General features: G+C 42.7%; 1 protein-coding gene across 1 annotated transcript in view; it reads right to left on the minus strand.

Moving 5' to 3' along the window:
• The window catches only part of PCNX2 (pecanex 2), a 300,170-nt gene that overhangs the window by 104,211 nt on the left and 173,336 nt on the right, over positions 1-22,623 (minus strand). The window contains exon 21 of the mRNA XM_078434220.2: positions 18,671-18,848. Coding sequence (XP_078290346.1) covers positions 18,671-18,848 — 178 coding nt within the window. The remainder of the gene's footprint in view (positions 1-18,670; positions 18,849-22,623) is intronic.

Genomic DNA, 22,623 nt, shown 5'->3' on the forward strand with positions numbered 1-22,623 from the left:
ACTCTTACACTATACCCAAAGGAAATTCAAAATGGATGAAAGACCTAAATGTGAGACCTGAAGCCATAAAAATCCCACAGGCAGTAACTTCATTGACATTGGCTGTAGCAAGCTTTTTCTAGATATGTCTCCCAAAGCAAAAGAAACAAAAGCAAAGATAAACTATTGGAACTACATCAAAATAAAAAGCTTCTCTACAAAGGAAACAATCAACAAAACTAAAAGGCAACCTAAGGAATGGGAAACCTATATTTGCAAATGACATATCAGAAAAAGGGTTAGTATTGGAAATTTAAAAAGAACTTATCAAACTCAACACCCAAAAACCAAATAACCCAATGAAGAAATAGGCAAAAGACATGAATAGACACTTTTCCAAAGAAGACATCCAGATGGCCAACAGACACATGAAAAGATGCTCACCCTCATTCATCATCAGGGAAATGCAAATCAAAACCACAATGAGATACCACTTCACACCTGTCAGAAAGGCTAAAACCAACAACAAAAGAAACAACAGGTGTTGGAGAGGATGTGGAGAGAAGGGAACACTAGTGCACTGTTGGCAGGAATGCAAACTGGTGTAGTGACTGTGGAAAACAGTATGGAGGTTCCTCAAAAAGTTAAAAATAGAACCACCCTATGATCCAGTAATTGCACTACTGGATATTTACCCAAAGAATACAAAAACACTAATTCAAAAGGATACATGCACCCCTATGTTTATACCAGCATCATTTACAATAGCCACTTTATGGAAGCAGCCTGAGTATCCACCAATCAAGAACGGATAAAAAAAGATGGGATGGGGGCCTGGGTGGCTCAGTCAGTTAAGCATCCGAGTCTTGATTTTGGCTTAGGTCATGATCTCACAGTTCATGAGTTCGAGTCTTGCACTGGGCTCTGCACTGGCAGTGCGGAGCCTCCTTGAGATTCTCTCTCGCTCTCTCTTTCTCTCTCTGCCCCTCCCCTGCTCTCTATTTCAAGATAAATAAACTTTAAAAAAAGATGTGGTACATAAATACAATGGAATATTACCTAGCCATAAAAAAGCATGAAATCTTGCCATTTGCAAAGACGTGGATGGAGCTAGACGGTATTATGCTAAATGAAGTAAATCAGTCAGAGAAAGACAAATACCACATGATTTCACTCCTATGTGGAATTCAAGAAACAAAACAAATGAGCAAAGGGGAAACAAAAGAGAGAGAGAGAAATTAAGAAACGGACTCTTAACTGTAGAGAACCAACTGATGGTCACCTGAGCGGAGGTGGGTGGGAGATGGGGATTAAGGAATGCACCTTATTATGAGTACCAGGTATTGTAGGGAACTGTGGAATCCCCATATTGTACACCTGCAACTAATGCAACACTGTATGTTAATTAACTGGAATTAAAAACTTAAGAGGAAATATTACTGAGGATTTAAAAGCTGCATAACAATATCAAACTATCTAACATATGCATAGTTTGAACCTCAGAAAGAGAACAGGAGGACAAAAGCAGTATTTGAAGAAGTAATGGCCAAGAAATGTTCAGAATAATGACAGACGCCAAGCTCAGATGACACGGAGGACAAACACTCACACAACAACTAGGCATGACCTAGTGAATCTGCTGAAAACAACAAAGAGAAAATCTTGGAGGCAACGACAACGACAAAAAGACACGTTACATAAAAAAAAGCCACAGTAAAAATTACAGGAGACTCACAGTAGAAACCATGTAAGGCAGATGGTAATGATGTGACATTTTTTAAGTACTAAGTGCTGAAAGGAATGACATTTTTAAGGGCGGGGGGGGGGGGCAGGTAGGACTGTCAAGATAGAATCCTATACCCAGTGAGAATATCTTTCAAAAATAAAGAGAAATACTTTCTCGGACAAACAGAACTGACCAAGTTCATGGCCAATAGACCCATACTCCAAGAACTCTTCAAGGAAGTTCAGGCACAAGAAATATGATATAGTTTGGAAACCTGGATCTACGCAAAGAAATAGAGCATCAGAAATGGAATAAGTGGCAATAAAATAAATTTGTTTCTTGTTTTCAATTGCTCTAAAGGAGCAATTTGGCTCTAAAGCAAAATTACTGGCTCCCATTTATTTACGTGTTTATCACACATGTAAAATTAAATGCATGTTGCATATTTATCACATATGTAAAATTAACACACAACAAGAGCACAGAGAATGGGAAGGGAAACTATTGAAATTCCTTACGCTACACAGGAAGTGGTATATTATTATTCGAAAGTACATTCCGATGAATTAAAGGTTTGCATTTTTAATGTAAGAGCAAGGAGTTACAACGAGGGCCATAAATAACAAATCAACAGAAGGAAAATGGAATTAAAAAGTAGTTCACAGTGACATCTCTCCAAAGTGCTTCCTGTGACCTTTTCCCCCATTGCCTTAATTAGTTGCTCCCTCTGGAGGTCTCCTCTATCTGTGGCTTCTAACTTCAAATCACATACAAAGTAGAGGCACAGCATCCTGGTTTCAAGAGTGGGCTTGGCGGTCATACAGACCCGAGTTCCCATCCCAGCTCTGCCTCTCACTAGCTGCGTGATCTTTGGCAAGTTTCGCTCCACTGAGCCTTAGTTTTCTCATCTGCAAAGTGGATACGATAATAGTACGTATCTCAGAAATGTACTGCACAGATTAAATGAGATAATCCAGGTAAGTTTTTATTGTAGGACTCAGCATGTATTAAGTGCTCAACAAATATGTTACTTTGTTTATTGCCCTTTAGAGATTGTTTCAAAGGTACTTCTTACATGTTTTTATCTCCTTTGTCCCCCACTGGAGTGTATACACATTGGCAGCAGGCACTGAGTATTCTTTATGTTGTAGACTCACCTTCCGGCAGGTAAGTAATATAGGCACACAGTGGATGTATGTGCAGCAAGTGCTTTTCAGAAAGTGAAACAATGAGTCGATGAAAGCTTCAGGAGGTTCCCCAACTCATCAAGTGATATATAACCCACGACTATAGCCGGCATGCGTTCAGTGGAAATTTTCTTGTTGCTTCCATTCACATGCCAGATCTTTGCAACAGCCACGGATTTTCCTTATAAGAGGAGCAATTCACTCTCCTTTTCTTTCTGGAGATTTTAAACTTACATGGCAACCATCTCAGAATCATCAGGACCCTTCCTTCAGGCAGAAGCATTGTGGTTTGGTCCATCAAAGTATTTCCAAAACTGGCAGTTCAAGGAAAGAAAGAAAGAAAGAAAGAAAGAAAGAAAGAAAGAAAGAAAGAAAGAAAGAAAGGAAGGAAGGAAGGAAGGAAGAAAGAAAGGGGAAGGAAGGAAGGAAGGAAGAAAAGTAAGTCTGTGACCTTGAAGTTCTTGTCCTCAGTATGGGCACCTGGTAAAAGACACTATTTGGAATCCACAGGTTCATGTGTGATCCTGTAGAACCAGAAGCCCCCAGCCAGTAAAGGATTGTCAGCCTTGTAAGGAAAATATTGCCTGACTCAACCAAATTAAGCTCTCCCTCTGGGAAGCATTTTAAGGAGGGCTTTAAGGAGGGCACTGCTCCCCACCAAGTAAGGGAGGTTTTCAGAATTCTGTCAGTGAAGGGAGTCTAGAGTCATCACATCTCCTGAATCCTCTGAAGCTACTCAAGTAGGTTTTGCATGCCTTCAGCACACATCACTCCCCTATTCCTGGGAAGACTCATCAGCCGTGGCTCTTCAAGAATCTGTCTACACAAAGACACATCACCACTGCCCTGATGGGAGGGGCTGCGACACTGAGCCAGGGAACAGCCTTCTTCGGGGGAGAAAGCTGCAGACTTTAAATAAATGGGAGCCTGGGGGCGCCTGGGTGGCTCAGTCAGTTCAGCATCTGACTTTGGCTCAGCTCAAGATCTCACGGTTTGTGAGTTTGAGCCCCTCTTTGGGCTCTACACTGACAGTGTGGAGCCTTCAGGAGATTCTCTCTCTCATTCCCTCTTTCCCTCTCTGTCTCTCTCTGCCCCTGGTGGCATTCTCTCTCTCTCCTTCCCTCCCTCTGCCCCTGGCTCACTCACTCTATCAAAAATAATAAATAAATAAATAAATAAATAAATAAATAAATAAGAGCCTGTAAATACTTATTTAACATATCAACAGGGACACTCTTAACTATGTAGATCTCTGAACATTACTAAATCCAAGTGTTTTTTATAGCATTCTTTTACATGAGAATGTAGGAAGCCTGGGGGGGGGGGGGGGGAGAAAAAGGTCTCTCTCTTGCATACCAGGCTGGAGGTCCCAAATGGGGAGGCAAAACTCATCCCTATTTTGAAGGCAGAGGTTCAGAGGAGATGAACATTTCAGCTCCCTATCTCTTCCCAGGAGATAAATTACAGTAACTTGCATGGTTTGAGTTAAGGGAAACTCCGCTCCTTGATGTGTGGGCGGTGTGCTGGGGAGTGGAAGCCAAGAAAGTTGATGTGTTAGGCTGTAAATCTCAAGCAAAGGATGTTTGGGGCTGCTCAGGCCCTTCCCAGAAGTTACAAGACACAGTAAAGGGCTGGCCAGTTGGATGACACCAGTTTCTCACCACTGGGGAAGATCTACAGCTACATGCAGGGTGATTTACCCCTCGGTTTTGCAAGAGGGGCTCTGCCGACTATAGAGCACAAAGCAACTCACTCACAGCAGAGCGGACAGCGATGCTGGCCATGTGTTAGCTCCCCAGTGTGAACAGGGCGGCAGGCAACAGTGACACAGCTAAACAGGATTTATAGGAAACCAAGAAAATGAAAATATATACCAGGAAAAGCCTGAAGAGGGAACTCGGAGTGACCCATATGCTCAGTCTAAATAACCTTTTCTCCTCCCACACACTCCTCTGCCCCTGCACTGTGAATCATCATCTCTCTAGAACAATAAAATGTCATCCGATCGCCACGTCCAAGCTTAGACTTCATTTTTCAAAAACCAGCTTTTCCATTTCTCACCTCTCAACTGATTTCAACGGATACAGCTTGGGTAATCAGGGCGACCCTGCGTTTTGTTAGATGTTGCGGGAAGTAGGGAACAAATAAATGTCCCCATGGTTCTACCACTTGAGGAATTTCCAATTTCTTTGGGAACCCGAACATATTGGACCACGTTCTTTGTTTCCAGATGCAGGGCAGAGCTTGTGACAATTTTCTCCTGAGCCATCCTGGGGGGGCCACTGCAAGTGAACACGTGTCCCCGAGAGCCTGGACGGTGGCTTTGTCAACTGCCTGCAAACCATTCTGTACTCCTGGCCTCAGGCAGAGTGGGCCTGGGACCAAGTTCAAGTGCGACCCGCACTCCTAAGTCACTCTCAGAGAGAGTGACTGTGGGTGAATTACTGGACAGCTGGTGCACAAGGGCAACTTTCAACATTACACAGACGTTTATCCTACACCACCGCACGCCTGACCCTCATCTGGAAATTGGGACGTATCAGTACACAAAACAGGCAAAGGTCTTTGCCTTCATGGAATTTACATTCCAGTGGGAGGGGTAATAAAATGATAAACAAGCCAATGACAGAGCCAGCTAGAAGGTGGTGGACGCTCTCACCAAAAGTTCCATGTAAAAGGCCTGGGGTTGGGGGGGGGGGGTGGCTGGCGGAGGGTAGACAGAGCAGGCCGAGCTGCAATACGATGGTGGGGCTGACTGAGAAGGTGACATCTGAGCAAAGCCCGGACAGATCTGGTGGGGTGAGTCTAGCGGATACGTGGGGAGGAGCATTTTTAGACCAGAGAAACAGCTAGAACAAGGGGTCCCCACAAGAGCATGCTTCGCACGGTGGAGGAAACGCAAGGCAAGCTGGGTTAAACAGGAAGAGAGGAGAAAAAGAGGTCAGAGCAGTGATGGGGACCCAGCTGGCACTGGTCTGCGGGCTAGTGCCAGCGATTTGGCTTTTACTCTGCGAGAGACGGGGAGCCACGTCACGGTTCTGAGCAGGGACAAGATCCGGGGTGTGTTTTATTTTTTTTTAATTTTTTTTTAACGTTTATTTATTTTTGAGACAGAGAGAGACAAAGCATGAACGGGGGAGGGTCAGAGAGAGGGAGACACAGAATCTGAAACAGGCTCCAGGCTCTGACCTGTCAGCACAGAGCCCGACGCGGGGCTCAAACTCACGGACCGCGAGATCATGACCTGGGCCAAAGTCGGCCACTTAACCGACTGAGCCACCCAGGCGCCCCCCGGGGTGTGTTTTAAAAGAAAAACTTGAGAGACTTCTAGTTTCAGCTCCAACAATGAAAAAACATTAAGAGTTGTCATTCCCACTTTTGCCACAAGAGAAGGCTAAGCAAACTGAAACGCAATGTCTTCTCGACCCATCAGACAACTGATGTCACAGGGAAAGCTGCCTCTCTGAAAGATTCATTGAGCCCTGCTCGTCTGGGGCAGAAGCTTCTAGAGCCATGAAACTGGTAGGAACACTTCATGGTGATTCTAGCAAACTGCTAGAGGCTGAGTGTGGATAAGCATGAGAGTTAGAAACCCCAGGGCGCCACAGTCTTAGGGGGCCCTCCCTCTTTTCTACCCCAGAAATCCCAATAGGTCCTCGTGATGGAGAGCCAAGAAAAATCTCTTCAGGGGTCTGGCAGGGGGAGGAGATTAACCACTGCGAAACACAATGGCCCAAGCAGAAGGGCAAAGGGCTTTGCCTGAGCCTTATCCGAGTTAGGGGGAGGGAATCCCTCCCTCTCCAGCTTACCTCACCTAAAAGAGGAAAAAACACAGCAACAGAGTCAGGGCTTTAAAGAAATAGATTAAGAATGCTACTACCAGCAAAGGGAGTATAGTGCACTGGGAGGAAAAAAAAGCTACACCATTCTGGAAACACTTATGAAGATCCCAGCCCAGAGACACAGGTCCAATAAGAGACTGAGATTTAATCGGAAGATAATAGAATACTCTCCCCACCCCCGCCCACCCGCTCCATGCCTTACCAACACACCAACAATGATCCAGTATAGTAACACTAGGTTACTGCTAAAATAACACAAGACACAACTCTCTCTGAGATTTTAGTGAAGTCAAAAATCAAGAAGAGACAAAAACAAGGACATTAGAAGAAGTTGAAGCATCTGGGACCTACAGTTACAGCAAACATTAAACATAGTCCCTCTCCCAATCGGATTAACAGAAATCGTCACACTAAAGGCATATGCACCTCAGTTTCTATTGCGTGATACAACATGGCCTGCTTTCAACAAAAAATTAAGGGTGTGCCAAAAGGCGAGGAAAAACAGTCAGAAGAGGCAAAGGAAGAACCAGAACCAGACTCAGATATGACACAAATGTTGGAATGATCACACGGGGAATACAAAATAACCGATTAATATGTTTGGAGCTCTAATGGAAAAGTAGATAGCATGCAAGAACAGGTGTCCAGTATAAACAAAGAAATGGAAACTTTAAGAAAGCGTAAAGGAAACGTTAGAAATTCAAAACACGATCACAGCAAAAAGGAATGCCTTTATCAGACTCATCAATAGACAGGACATGGTCAAGGAAAGAATCAGTGAGTTTGAAGATATGTCGATAGAAATTTCCCTAACTGAAATGGAAACAGAAAAACAAAATGAAACAAAAAGAAAATATCTAGGAACTGCGGGACAATAAGAAAAGGTGTAACATATGTGTGATTGTAATACCAGAGGAAGAAGAAAGAGTGGAAGAAATATTTGAATAACAGCCAAGAACTTCCAAAATTAATGACAGATACCAAAACACAAACCCAGAAAACTCAAAGAACCAAGCAAGATTGGACACACACACACACACACACACACACACACACACACACCCCTACGCATGTCATAGTCAAGCTTCAGAAAGCCAAAAAGGAGAAAAATCTTGAAATCCAGAGGAAAAAATACTTTACATATAGAAGAACAAAGAAATTCGAACAGATTTCTCATTAGAATTCATGCAAGCATGGAGAAAGTGGAGTGAAATATTTATTGAAGTGTTGATAGAAAAAACCCTGCCAACCTGGAACTGTACATCCAACAAAATTATTCTCCAAAATTGAAGGGGAAAAAGTAAAGATTCTGTAAACAAAACCTGAGGAAATCCATTACCAGCTGACCTTCCCTGCAAGAAATGTTAAAATTTCTTCATGCTGAAGGAAAATGATACAGGTCAGAAACTTAAATCTATATAAAGAAAGAAGTGAAGGTAAAGTAAAATATTTTATTATTGTTATTTTACAATTGATATAAAATATAATTTTTGTTTAAAGTAATAATAGGAATAATGCATTGGGTGATTTTAAAATGTGGATAAAGAAATGAGTAACTACTGTGTTGGAAGGACAGGAAGGAGAAGTTGAAAATATTCCGTTAAAAGGTACTTGAGTTAGAAAGTGAAGCATTATAGCATCATTTGATGATGGATTTAGATTAGTTTAAAGTGTACATCATAGGCTTCCACTTTGGGGAGCAGGAAGTACATATCTTTCTCTATTGCTCCTGTTAAATACAATTGAAAATCTTGAAAATGGCTTACTAAATAAACCTAAGAAGACTCTGAAAGTTGGAGAGAAAAGGGGAAACCAGCTAAGGGCCCTGGGATCTGGGGGAATAAATGGTACTGAGTTCCCTGGATTTTCTTTTTTTTTTTCTTTTTAATTTTTTTTTTTTTAACATTTATTTATTTTTGAGACAGAGAGACACAGAGCATGAACGGGGGAGGGGCAGAGAGAGAGGAAGACACAGAATCGGAAGCAGGCTCCAGGCTCCGAGCCATCAGCCCAAAGCCCGATGCGGGGCTTGAACTCACGGACCGCGAGATTGTGACCTGAGTCGAAGTCGGAAGTTTAACCGACTGAGCCACCCAGGCGCCCGCCCTGGGTTTTCTTTTGACCACGCATTTCACAAATTTAGAGCTAAGCAAGCCAGCAACTCAGAAATGTCAAGAGACATAAACCAAAAAAGCCGAAAATTAAAAAAAAAAATGTCTGCTTTCTCTAGCCAAATGACCAGGAAAAGGGCAGCCTAGCGGGGCAAGAAAAATTTAGTAAATAACCTCTTCTACCCTAGAGGAACACCACAGAAGATCTAAAAACCATGCTATGAAAAGACAAGCCCAGAGAACATATATCTAATAAAGGGCTTGTAGCCACAAAATGCAAAGAACTCTTACACTTGACAATAAGAAAATAAACCAATTTTAAAACGGGCAAAAAAATCTGGACACTCTAACAAAGAAGATATACAGTTGGCAAATAAGTATATGACAACACCAACAGCACTTGTCTTTAGGGAAATGAAAATGAAAAGGAGATGGCACTATAAATACCTACTAGAATTGCCAAAACCCCCAAAACTGACAGCGTAAATTATGTGAGGTAGAGGAACAATAAGAACTCTCATCCATTGTGGAAAAAATGCAGAACAGTATACAGCACTTTGGAAGATAATTTGGCAGTTTCTTACAAAACTAGACATACTTTTGCCATTAATTTGGCTATCAGGTATTTATCCGTCTTAACTGAAAATTAAGTCTACACAAAACCTGCAGACAAATGTTCACAGCAGCTTTATTCATAATCACCAAAAACTAGAAAAACCAAGATTTCTTTCAATAGGTGAGCGGATAAACATCCATACGACAGAATACTATTCGACAATAAAAAGGAACGAGCTCTCAAGCCAAAGCCATGCAAAGCCACAGATAAATCATTAATGTATACTGCTAAGTGGACGAAGCCCATGTGAAAAGGCATATGATTCCAATTATATGATTTGCTGAAAAAGACAAAACTGAAGCAGCGGTAAACATATCAATGGTTGCCAGAGTTTTGAGAAGGGGAGAGACGAATGAATCGATGAAGCACATGGGATTTTTTAGGGCAAATTATTTTGTAAGATACCCTAATAATGTATGCATGCAATTATAGATTTGTTAAATTCCACAGGAATTTATCACACGAGAAAACTTAATGTATGCAAATTTTTTAACAATCATCTAGGAGGTTGGAGATCTCCAAATGGAATGCAGACAGTGACAAAACAATGTAACTACGGTATAAATGTATGAAATAACCTCACCAAGGGTGGTGGAGGAACAAGGTGCTGACTCAAGTAACTTTGAAAATGAGTGGAATCTGTAAGACTAAAGGCAAAAAGGAACTACATTGCACTTGAGCACTGTGCTCTAGTTGATAAGATTGTTTCCCATGGGGGGCACAGGTTGGCAAGTATGAAATGACTATACACACACACTAGAACTAAACAGTTAACTAAATGTACAACAGATGGTAGAAGTCAGGTTTCTCGCTGATGGAGTGGGAAGTAACAGTAAGCAAGGGCGACTGGCCGGAATGATCCCTGTGGTAATGGATTCAACTCGGAGATACCAGTAAGAACTCATGTTTCACTTAATGTAGACACAAGTGGTCACATGCAGAATTATTTCTAGATATGTGTCTATACATGGGTATACACACATATATTCCCTTGCTCTGTTGGCTGAGAGTGCCTGAAATCAATGACACTCAAGTATCAACAAGCACACTTGGGTTCCTGATTTTGGTTTCTAAATACCATTCCCTAATAAAAGAAAGCAGGCCCCCCTTGGAGAAATGGCAAATTTTAGGACTGGGGCGGGACATATGCAAGAACATCTTACATCTTACAGTGGGGGAAAGTAAGAAAGTGCTAACACACACACACACACACACACACACACACACACACACACAAACACACAGTGGGATTATGTCAAAGTGACACAAAAGCCGACCGAAAGAGCTCCAAATAACCAAAGAGCAACAAGATGAGTAAAGCAATATTGTATTATTACCCAAAGTATGAAATAAATATCTACAAGTCCATTCTGATATAAAAATAGGTAGATAGGTAGATGAGAGGTAGACAAATCTCTCATGCAGAAAAATCAAATAATTTTCAAAATAAATCAAACAATTTATTATTTCTTCCATTCCCATCAAGGAAGTAGAATACAACTTCCCACTCCTTGAATGTGAACTACACATAGTGGTTTTCCTCCAAAGAATATAGACTCACAAAAGGATAACTTTACATGGAAAAGCCTGACAAATACTACCTCGCCCAGGTGAAGGTCAACATCAAATGTTAAGTCATGTTGCTAGCATGAATCCTTGATATGATGTGATGAGAATGGCACTTTACCTCTGTCATCTGCCTTCCGCAAACCCGTAACTCGGGTCTCAAAAGCAGAAAAGCATCACCCAAATTCTAACAGAAAGACATGTCACAATATACCCAACCAATACTCCTCAAAACCGTTAACTTCACGAACGAAACAACAGAGCTATCACTGCCAAGAGGAGCCTAAGGAGGAGACGGGGCAACTAAATGCAGTGTGGGTGGAGTCTCAGGTGGAAAAGAAAAAGGACACCTTACAGAAAAACTAAAGAAACTGAGTATGGACTGAGTGAACTGAGTATGGACTTGAGTTGATGAAAACAAATCAACCTTGGCTCCTTAACTGGGACAAATGTGGTAGACCAATGTCAAATGTTAATAATAGGGGACACTGAGTATGGGGTGTGTGGGAACTCCACTACCTTTACATCTTCTCTATGAATCTAAAATTATTCCAAAGTAAGTTTATATAAAACAGACCCTCTGGCCCCTCTGTGGAGAAGGGGCTGTAGTAGCAGGGGTGGAGGCAGAGAGGCCTGTTAGAAGGCTGCTACCGTCACGCAGGGGAGGGAGAGGGTGGCTGGCACCAAAGTGGTGGCAGCGGGTGGCAAAAACTCAGAGGCACCGGGTGTGTATTTTCAAAGGTTCATGTCTGAGTAGGGAGCCGAGAAAGCAGTCAGAATCTTAGGGTGCCTGATGAGGAAACTTAACTCTCCGTTGTTTGTAATTATTCCATCTCTCCCAACAAGCTAAGCTCTGTGAGGGCATTTCTTTCTGCGGAAGCACCTCCCTTCCTCAGGCAGCACTAAATAATAATTGCTGAATCAAATTCTCTATGTCGTATGCTGAGATCCTACATGTCTCCTTAACTTCAGTTTGGGTACAGCACCTCGAAGAACACAGATGAGTCAATAGCCAAGCAAATATGGCTCTCTCCCATGTATCTTACCAAAGGAGACCCTTGCTTTCAAAAACCTGCCTAATCGACTTTCAGACTGATTGACATTTACATTTGCGCTGTAAAACTTACTGGTGAGTCCCACAACCCAATGACCACTGAAGGCCAGTACACTCCCGATCAATCCCCCCACTGGAGTCGAATGATCAACAACAGGTCTTTACGCTGGTTGCCCAGGCTGTATCAGTTTTACTTGTCAGTATAATGATCTTTTTACTCAATTAAATATTGCATAAACTGATGCAATATGAGAACAAACAACATGAGTAGGTACAGAACAGGGTGTTTCTATCACAGTAAAGTTGAATGCCGAGAGCTTGAGGAAGACCTCTCTAAAAATACTGTTGTGGACTTAGGTACGAATGAGAGGAGATTTGGGAACAAAGAAATGTGAACTGCTCTCAGACGTTCAGAGGTAACTTTCACTTCTCACTTCAAGTAGAATTTAAGAAACAGAAATGGGCACTGAACATCCTAGAAAACACATTCTGGGCATGGTTCATGCAGTAAGAGCAAATAGTCCTCATTCTGTAGATTCCTACTCAAAGATAAGGCTTCAAAAGACTGGCAGTAAGAGTTCATATACAAGTTTTGTACTTTAATCAAATTATAAGGTAGGCAGGTATCATTTATTATAATTTCCTGCTTACGTTTTTCAGTGAACCAACCAACCACCCACTATAATTTGAGTATAGAGTTTCTACTGTGCTGTGATCATTCTTCCCACTCATCACCATTCTCTTTTTCTCTCTTACCATTTCTTACTCATCTATCCTTTTAAATGACAACCAGGCTGCTAGTATGTGATCCAGATAGATTTCCTACAGAAAGTTGCAGAGGATTTGAAAGCTTTATCACAGCAGACTTCATTTCCTTGAAGACAGGACATTGTTGGGCCATAAAGAACGCTCCAGGCCCTATGGGTTGATGTTATTACAGGAGTTAGTCTCGTCTAGTAGAGAGGAAATTGCGAGATGACCTTACTGAAGATTCCAGAGTTATGAAAAAGATCAATAAACCTGACAAGTCCCGTTTCCTTTCCTGCTTACCATTATATGCTGTACTTGATCTTGTTTCGAGAGTGTCACTTCTCATACCTATTTCTTGAACTCTGGTCACCCCTGTTGGAAGGAATGTAAATCTTTTGGAAGGATTCTCTATTGAGATTCTTTTATGTATATGCTATTGACCCGGCAATTCCCATCGTGGGAATCTGTTTCACAGACACTTGCGTGTTTCCTAACACCAGCAGTTAGTTTTGATCTCGTGTAGTCAAATGCAGTAGCATCAGACACTTCTTGTCTACCCTCGTTTTCTTCTTTCCCTGGCTCCTAGTCCCCACAGTTTGGTTAGGATTCAAGGGAGGTATGGGCAAGAAGTCTAGGCTTCATTAACTAGGGAACTCACATCCCTCTGGCCACTGCCCCTGGTTCATGAATGAACACATGACACCAAAGGAGTCCATGAGACTCTTCCCTAAGACTTTGGCTGAAATCATTAGGAAAGATGCTTTCTCTTCTTTCTGGGATTTTTAGGTATAAGAATGCTGTGAACCTAGAACTGTTGGCGACCATAGTTACACCACATGCATAGACACAATCTAAGAATGAAGCCAGCAGAGTAGAGATGGACAGCCAGCATGAGGACAAGAAGGAGAAATAACAACAACAACAGAATTTCAAGGCCATCGTTTAAGCCTCTGGATCACCCAACTGGTTATGTGAACAGTTTGATTCCGTTTTGTCATGAAGCCAGTTTCATGTAGATTTATGGAATCTGTGAACAAATTAGTCCCAACTACTACAGAAAAAATCTATAAACAAACTAAATGTTTATCATAGGGGAATGGCTGGTCAAATTATGATATGCGCTATGGAATACTATGAAGGCATCAAACAGAAGACGCCACATTAGATGGATAGTCATGGAAGTCTCTGAGATATGTTTTTAAGTAACAAAGTAAAAAATGTGTAAAGAATGAGCCTCTTTAAATCTGTGTATCTGTGTGTGTGTGTGTGTGTGTGAATTTTTAGGAAAACAGAATGGAAGGAATTATTCTGAAATGTTTACCATCATTAGGGAGAGGAGGGGGGTTAAGAAGTGATGAATGTTGTATAAGACAGACTTGCTTTGTATTTTTCCATTGGTTTTCTAATTTTATTACAATGAGCATGCATTTATGCATTCGTTATGCAAATTAAAATATTTAAATGGAAAAAATCCCGTTCCCAGGGTTAATTAGTTTGGGCCCTCATCGCTTCTCATTACACAATTCAGCACATCTAGAACCAAGATTATTTTCCCCACTAATCTAGTTAGTGACAGCACTAGTTACTAGAGTCGCGATCTGAGAGCTCCCAGTGGTGGCTCTTCCTCCCAAAGTCCACTGCATCCCAGTGGTCACTAAATTTACCAGGTCCACCTCCCAGGCCCTCCTGGAACGTGTCCCCTTCTCTCTGTCTCACTTCTGCCACTGCAGTTCTGGCTGTCACTATGAGTCGCCTGCATTACTGCGATCCTCTCCTACCCAACTTCCAAAATCCATGCTTTCTCATCTTTTATCACTCCCACAAAGAGATGTTTCTAACATGCAATTCTGATCCTGCTACTCCTCACTTAACAACCTTCAGCCAAAGTAGGAGTAAAGTCCAAACCCTGACACATAGCCTGCCGGACCTTTTGCGATCTGACCTGGGACACCCGCTGCTTCATCCCTCACCACTCGCCCCCGCCATGTGTTCACGCTTGCCAAGGGTCTTGCGGATCCCGGAACATGCCAAACTCTCTCTTGCTTCTGTGCCTTTGCACATGCTGTTCCCTTGATGCAGCTCACTTTTCCCTGCCTTCCTTGCCTGACTCACTCCCCCCTTCTTCAAAGCTCAAGGTGAGCATCATTGTTTCTGATTCTCCTGGGTGGGACTGGGTACGCTTTATGTGCCCTCTCGAAATTCTCTGCCATGGCCACCTTCCTTATCACACTTACTGTAATTATCTCCTTACCTTTGTGCCTTCTTTCCAGAGTCCCCAAGCAGGGGAGGCCGTGTCACAAAGCGCAGCCTCGAGGAAGAATCCTGCGCTACCATTTTATACCTATGAGATGTTTCGATGACTAACTAAATTCTGTGCCTCTGCTCGTCTGTACCAGGAATAGTATCTTACCATAAAGGACCGAGCACATCAATATGTATAAAGTGCTGAAAACAGCACCTGACCCATGGAAAGTACCAAATTAAGACTTGCTACCTTTCGTATCATTAGTAATCTTTATGCCCTAGTACAATGCTTAATAAAATGCTTAAGGGATGTTAAATAAGTGAACAATTACTTTGTTGAACAAAGTTTTCTGAACAAATGCTTCCGTAAAAGCATGCATTCCCAAACAAGAGGTTCCATTTTAATGCAAGACTTTCTACCTACATACAGAAAAAAAAAAGGGAAATGTCATTTAGAAACTCTGGTTCCAAATCATTTGAATGGCAGTTGCAGTCACCTGTAACAGAGCCACAACTCATGGCCCCGTTGTGATTATTCATGTAGCTTCATATAAAAGCAACTTCACCCATTAGTGTTAATTTGCTAGATGGTAAGAGAGCTACCTCCCATGCTGAACCAATGGCCTGTAGAATTTCGTAGTCAATGCATTCTGCAAATGCTGGCAGAATTATCCTCTGGCAGGATTCTGTAAAGTCCTACTTCTACAACTAAGCATTACTAGAAATGTCAAGGCAGAGTGGTTTCTAGGAACTTTTTCAAGACCAGTGAGAGAGCGCAAAAGCAGCTTTGTTGTCTGATCCTGTCGTAACCGAGTACCCGTACCTGGAGTATGCTTTCTGCCCCGCCAAGGACCTAGACGCCCCAGAAATGCGACAAATTAATTACAGCAGTTAATTCTTGAAAGGAAAGGCTGACTGATGGGGCTGGACTGAAAGAGGGAGGGGACTGAGAATACAAGGGAGCGGGGGAGGATGGCCTGACATCTCAAAGGTGATGCACCACCTGGGTGTAGGCTTGGAATACCACACATCTCGAGAGGGGATATGGGATATCCCCCTCTGGCCATTCCCCAGGAGCCCAGGATGCCGTAACTGTGAATGCCCCACCCTCCTGTCAATGCTTGGGCGGTGCTAATTCTTTCCCACTGGACTCTGGAACTCATTATGTCCTGTTTTTCATTTTTCACTAGGTCTGGCAGGCTGCAGAGACTAGCCAACATCCACCTTCCAGACCTTGGGGCACAATTTTTTTTAAAGGTATATTTAAATGATGAGAAAGAAGAGAAAGCATCAGTTGGGGATTACAGGCAGGATATTTACCGGAAACATTAACTGTGGGTCCCGCTCATCGCCACCACTGTCTTCTGTCACTAATTTCTGCTGGCTTTTTTTTTTTTTTTCCCCAGGAAGATCTCCAATGCTGTCTCTTTAACGACCTATTTTTATTTTGTTTCTCATTCCAGACAATGGACTCTTCCCAGCTCTCTCAAGATCAAGCGTGAGCAAGCATCAGAGGGAGTTAGGGATGTTTCAGGACTGACTCGCTATAGAGTATGCTGATTTTTCTAGCTTTTGTTCTTATCCCCAGCCTAAAAGCAAACTATTGAAATTACATGTGCTAATGTTCCCACAATTAGAGAAAATAGGAATGCGGCCACTATAGTTCTGTCTGACTTTATTAGTGCTTGAACTGTGACTTCAAAAAGATTATGGCAAGTGAAAGTCAAATGCTTGCAGCCGCTAAGTTTGCACGGAGTTAGTTTCAGACTGTGTCCTGTCCCACGCTGCTCACGATGCACAGGATGGCACCGAGTGTCAGTGGGGGAGGGCTGCCTGTGCTCCAGGAAATGAAAATCACCGTTCTGCTGTGGATGTACAATCACTTAGAAGCCAGGCCCTTAAGACTTTGACAGTGAGACCCTCACTCCTCTCTGTCATGCTTGTGTTCACCTGGGGCGTCTCACTTTACAGAGAGATTCTTAAGTGGAGCTCAGGGTGGAAAACCAGCCACGCTCCTTCCCACACTAAACAGTGCATAACTTCTGTTTTTCTACTTACAATGGCTCTACAAATTCTGCCTTGCACTTGGAAAGCACATCTTACTTAAAGACTTCTTTCAATCCTCTCAATGCCCGGGCGAGACTGTCATCCTTACTTTCAATTTTATCAGAAACCGCGGGTCAGAAAGGCATGTAAATAACACCGTGTCAAAACAGAAATAATGCCAGAGCCGGGAATTCAATACATCCTGACACATTTTGCATCTGATTAGAAGCTCTTACCCCCTGCAAGTGGTAAAGTTATTTACAATAACTTCTAAAATGCTTTAAAGATCATAGGATATAGTTTTACATTTATTATGTGAAATAAAGGCAATTTATACATAGTGAAGGAAAACAGAATATGGAAGCCTGTGATTTGAACCGTGAGAAAATTGGGATAACTTTATCAACACCAAACAGAACTCAAACAGAGAAGAAATGTTTGTGGGAAAAGGACCAAGACCAGGGTTCTGGAATAAGATGTAGGCTGCAAAAGTAATAATAGCACAGAGCATGTGACAAACGACACAAGAAGGGACTCGGGCAGCTGAAAAATCGGAGTTCAGCCTGAGTTATAAGAGGAAACGCGCACGTCTGATAGGGTGAGGACAATTACTCACAGGGCATCGTTAGGACAATATGAGAGTTTTGAAATTTTGTTACCTAAAATAAGCAAAGAGAAAGGTAGAAGAAAACGGTAAGTAAGAAAGAGAAACATTTAACAGAACGGATTCAAAAAGAGGTAAAAAAAATGAAGTTCAGGAAAAAAGATCTTAAAATTAAAAAATTATTAACCAAAAGCGGGGGAGGAGCTGGTTAAGTCAAGCTGAGGGCAGAAACGGGCGGCCACCGTATTAAAGACAGCGCGTGAGGAAGTCAGATGTGAAGTGAGATGGTGTGTCAGTTTATTTACCAGGAGTTGTTCCAAATTCCTTTTCATTTCTGTTTACAAACCCTGGCTTTGCGAGGTGCTCAGAATACACTCAGGTGAGTATCCAGCGGATTTTTTCCACCCCCCCCCCCCCACCGCCGCCATGTTCGACATCAGATTCCATCTCCATATTTTGCCTGAACTATGATTAGGATTTCTCATTGCCTGTGTATCTTGACCTAACACACGCCAAGAAGAATGAAAATAATCCAAGAGACCTGGTTCTTGGATACCAGGTCACAAGTTCTACCTCAAATGCTAGCTAATTTAAAAAAAAAAAAATCTGTCTGGCTGCTAATCTTTAATTCAGAGCATTTTGAGGTCTAGGGAAGTTCTGTAATGAGATTGCTAACAGACGCAAAGATCATAAAATTTCAAAATTTCAAGCAACAGTAAATGGCTAATTCATTGTAATTAGTGATTTTTGGCAAATTACGTGGCATATTTGTATTCCACGGGGAAATGTCCCTCAAATGGTAGCAGGAGCGTGACACGCATATGTAATTCAATTTAATTTCACTCCACAATTTTTTTTAAAGGAAAATGTCTACAGCTCTTGAAACCTGTGGTGAGAAACGCACCTTTTACATTTGAAAATGAAGAAAATGGAGAACTAACTTGCCTTGCTGAACACAATGGACACCATGAAGAAATCCAGTAAGAAACTCTCTGACAGATCTTTGTAGTCAAAATGGAAAAAGATCGCAGTGAAGCTCACGTGAATAAACTGATGAGCGGGGTTGCAGAAGGAGGTCCTTAGCAGCTTCATGCCGGCAACGATCATCAGGAAAATGTCCCAGCTGTTGGAAAGGAAAGAAAGGAAGCGGTCAAGGACGGCGAAGTACCAGGTGAGTCACAATAGCTAATGTTTCTTGAGCATTTACTGTGCACGGTGCACTTTACAGGCATGAAAAGCCAAGACTGGTGGGGAAGGGGGACACAGGGGCGGGGGACGGTGTGGGGGGAGGCTCTGTCATTATCCACATTTGTCAGAGGAGCAAAACGGGGTCTTAGAGTTTGGGTCCCTTGTCTAAGATCTCATGGGGGGGGCAGGGCGGAGTGAGGATTGAAACTCAGTCCCAAGGGACTCTCAAGCACAGACCCTTGGCCTTGAGAAGAAGTTCCTTCCTGCCACATGATCTTCACGGTCCCCTGTCCTTCGGCAAGGACACAGAGCTCCCTTGGAGCTTATCTGAAGGACTCCTGCAGCGACAGGTTCCGCAGAAAGTTTGATGGCGAGTGAGGAAACAGAGCATGCTGTCCCTCTTTGCATCCGCTCAGTGTATGCTTTTTTATTATGAAAGAATCTTACTGAAGCAGTGATATAATAGTAGCTAATATTAAATTCGGAAAAGAAATAAAACCCCGGTATCTCAACACAGACCTTTTTGCCTTTACATGTTAATTTCTAATATTTTTCAGCATATTTACCTCCCTGGTAAATGTAAGCTCTCTGGACTCTCCCCCCCCTCCTGCCCCCACACACACTTTTTTTTTTCCTGCTGAAAATGATACCATTGTCATTTTTTCCCCCATGGCATTGGCCTTTTTAGTTAAGGAACTCATCAAAGCAGTCCAGCAAGGAGATAACCAGGACTTTGCTTCAAGGCCTGGGCTCCTGGATGCTCTTGTCTGGGGAGTCAGGTTATTAACCTGTATAGGGAGCATGTGTTATACGAACAATTCCAGCAGATGCTGAAGCCAACAATGAATAATCTAACTACCTTAAGCTTGGAAAGTTAATGATAACAGCTAAGAATATCCTGACAGAGAAAACAACCACTTCCTGGAGGGGTCTGTCTTTCTGAAGGAAGGCTTTGCGCATTTTGGGCAGATTCCTGCACCGTCCCACTGTAATACAATCCTACTTGCAAACTCAAAAGAAAGGCAGAGATGGGAATACTTTCCAGTGAATGGTTGCACTTAAAAGAGAGAGGTTTTTTCCCCCGGCTAAATACAGAAAACTGGAGCTATGCCTCAATTTCCCTCAGCCTAGAGGGATCCCCGGGCTCTGGACCCTTTTCAGCATTATTATTATCTTGTCCCAGGATGAGGGCACTCGAAAAATGCTTTTAAAGTCTTTGCACCTATCAGGTGCAACACTGTCATTTTTGTTGTCAAAAAGATCTAATAATGTTGGCAATTCCATTTGCCTTGATGTGATATTTCATATGCCTTCAGACCGAGGGCTACAATTGTTTTCACTCTGCCTGAGGATGCACCCAGTGAGATTTGCTCAAGGCTCATCTGAAGAAAACTAGTCCTTGATTACATACAGATTTGGGCTGAGTGGGAATGTTTTCATGTAACTTCAACATAAAACCCTCAGGGTTCCTGCAGCAAAGTTGCGCACTGCTCCAGAACCCACCTTTCTTTTCCTTCTATTTCCTGATGAAAATACAGTATAAAGACATGACTTTGGGTCCAGTTGCCTTTGACAACAGCCCAGGATACAAGAATGTCTATGCCCAATGACAAGGCATCTTAAGGTTAGGGGTATTCTTATTTGGGTTTTCACAGGAGACTGATGATTTTGGGGGTTATTCAGGCCAAATCTAAGTGAGGGTCAACTCTTAACTTTGTGTTCTCTGTAACTACGGTTAAAATGAAGAGCATTAATTTTTTGCTTATCAATGATGACTGGTTAACACTATGGGAGATCTTAAGGACTGAATTTTATGGCCTTTATAACACTGCAAGAGTGATGATCACAGTTAAAACAGTTCAGAGACTATTGTAGGCTCAGCTGAAGGTTTAATAAAGGCTTATGTAGTAGTCAGTGAACACAGCCTGGGACAGCTGCAAAGCATCCATTTAGATCAGGCTGGGAAATATAAATACCTAACAAGATATCACAATTCACCCATTCATCCATTTACCAGTCCCGGCTTGATCACCCATCTACCTAGCCTTCTACCATTTACTAGGGAGGGTAGTATTAAAAGTCGAATAAGAAGTCATGCCTGTTGCTGAGGAGTTCACTGCCTAACTATCAGGTACAGTGGTTCTCAGTGCAGGTAGGCTGGGGGATTCTATAGTTAGAAACAGGTTTCTGGGTGATACTGACATACAGACTCCTGCTGTCCTATTTTAGAACAGCTGGTCTAACGGGGTACTTGAAATTATTATTTAAAAAAATTTTTGAGCTTATTTATTTATTTTGAGAGAAACAGAGACAGTGTGGGCAGAGGAGGGGCAGAGAGAGAGAGAGAGAGAGAGGAGAGAGAATAATGAGCAGGCTTCATGCTGTCAGCACAGAGCCCGATGCGGGGCTCGAACTCACGAAACTGTGAGATCATGACCTGACCCAAAAACCAAGAGTTGGACACTTAACTGACTGAGCCACCCAGGCACCCTAAAATTACTTTCAAGGCTTCATTTGGATGCCTCAAGAATATGAAGGAATTGTCAGCTTTTGGTTCTAAGAAGAATAGTTCTGTTGGTGTCATCCTGGATTTGAGACTATTTGGAGGGACATAGCTAAGGTGCTACTTTCTGATATTCGTGTCTGGAAAAAACATTATAGGGGGTAGAGAGTATTATTACTTGAAACTGGACTCTCTCCAAACTCTTTGACTCTGCCTGATTCCCAACCCTTGTGTCCAGCCTCTGCCAACAGCCAGAACTGGAGGGCCTCAACCTGCAGGCTTAGCTTAAGGTCCCAGTCCTGAGGTTGGAAAGCGAGCAAACTTTAAGTCCTTCAGCTCGTTACCCCGGGGGGGCAGCAGTGGTACCCTCTTTGCTACTTTAGTTCTGATTGTAAGCCCTCGTTCTAGAAACCGAGATGCGGCCTTGTTCCGGGAGGGCGGCAGGGTTAGCCAACATTGTGCCATACCAGAAACACCTACCACTAGAGAAAGCACTTGAGGTTCTGGACAAGGAGTCATCTCCGGGACTGGGTCCCCCCAAACTGGGCAAGAGGGCTCCAGTCTCACTGTCTGTGTTCTTTATCCAGTGAGACTGATTTTCATCCCTGGATCTGAAGTCCAGGATTTTAAATACCAAAGGGCACGACTTGGCCTGGCCTAGCCATGACAGGTCTGAACTGGAAGGAAGGCAGAGTCTGATAAAGACAGGAAGGTTATATGACCATTTCATTCAGTGTCTGCTTTGTGTGACTATGAATCCATTCAATGTCCAACAGAGTGTTCAAATGTCTTTTATCTCAGCTTGCTCAATCTTTGGCAAATGTTAATTAATTTGTCCTCATCACCCCCCGAAAGGAAGAGCAGGTTTAAATTAGTATGCTTGGGATTATGCACAAGAATTGACTTGGGGGGCGCCTGGGTGGCGCAGTCGGTTAAGCGTCCGACTTCAGCCAGGTCACGATCTCGCGGTCCGTGAGTTCGAGCCCCGCGTCAGGCTCTGGGCTGATGGCTCGGAGCCTGGAGCCTGTTTCCGATTCTGTGTCTCCCTCTCTCTCTGCCCCTCCCCCGTTCATGCTCTGTCTCTCTCTGTCCCAAAAATAAATTAAAAACGTTGAAAAAAAAATTAAAAAAAAAAAAAAAGAATTGACTTGGGCACATAATGTTTAAGCAACATGACTTAATAAGCAAATCTGGGAAAGGATGTCTT

This window comes from Panthera onca, chromosome D2 (genome assembly GCF_046562875.1).
Source record: "Panthera onca isolate mPanOnc1 chromosome D2, mPanOnc1 haplotype 2, whole genome shotgun sequence".
Taxonomy (NCBI): domain Eukaryota; kingdom Metazoa; phylum Chordata; class Mammalia; order Carnivora; family Felidae; genus Panthera; species Panthera onca.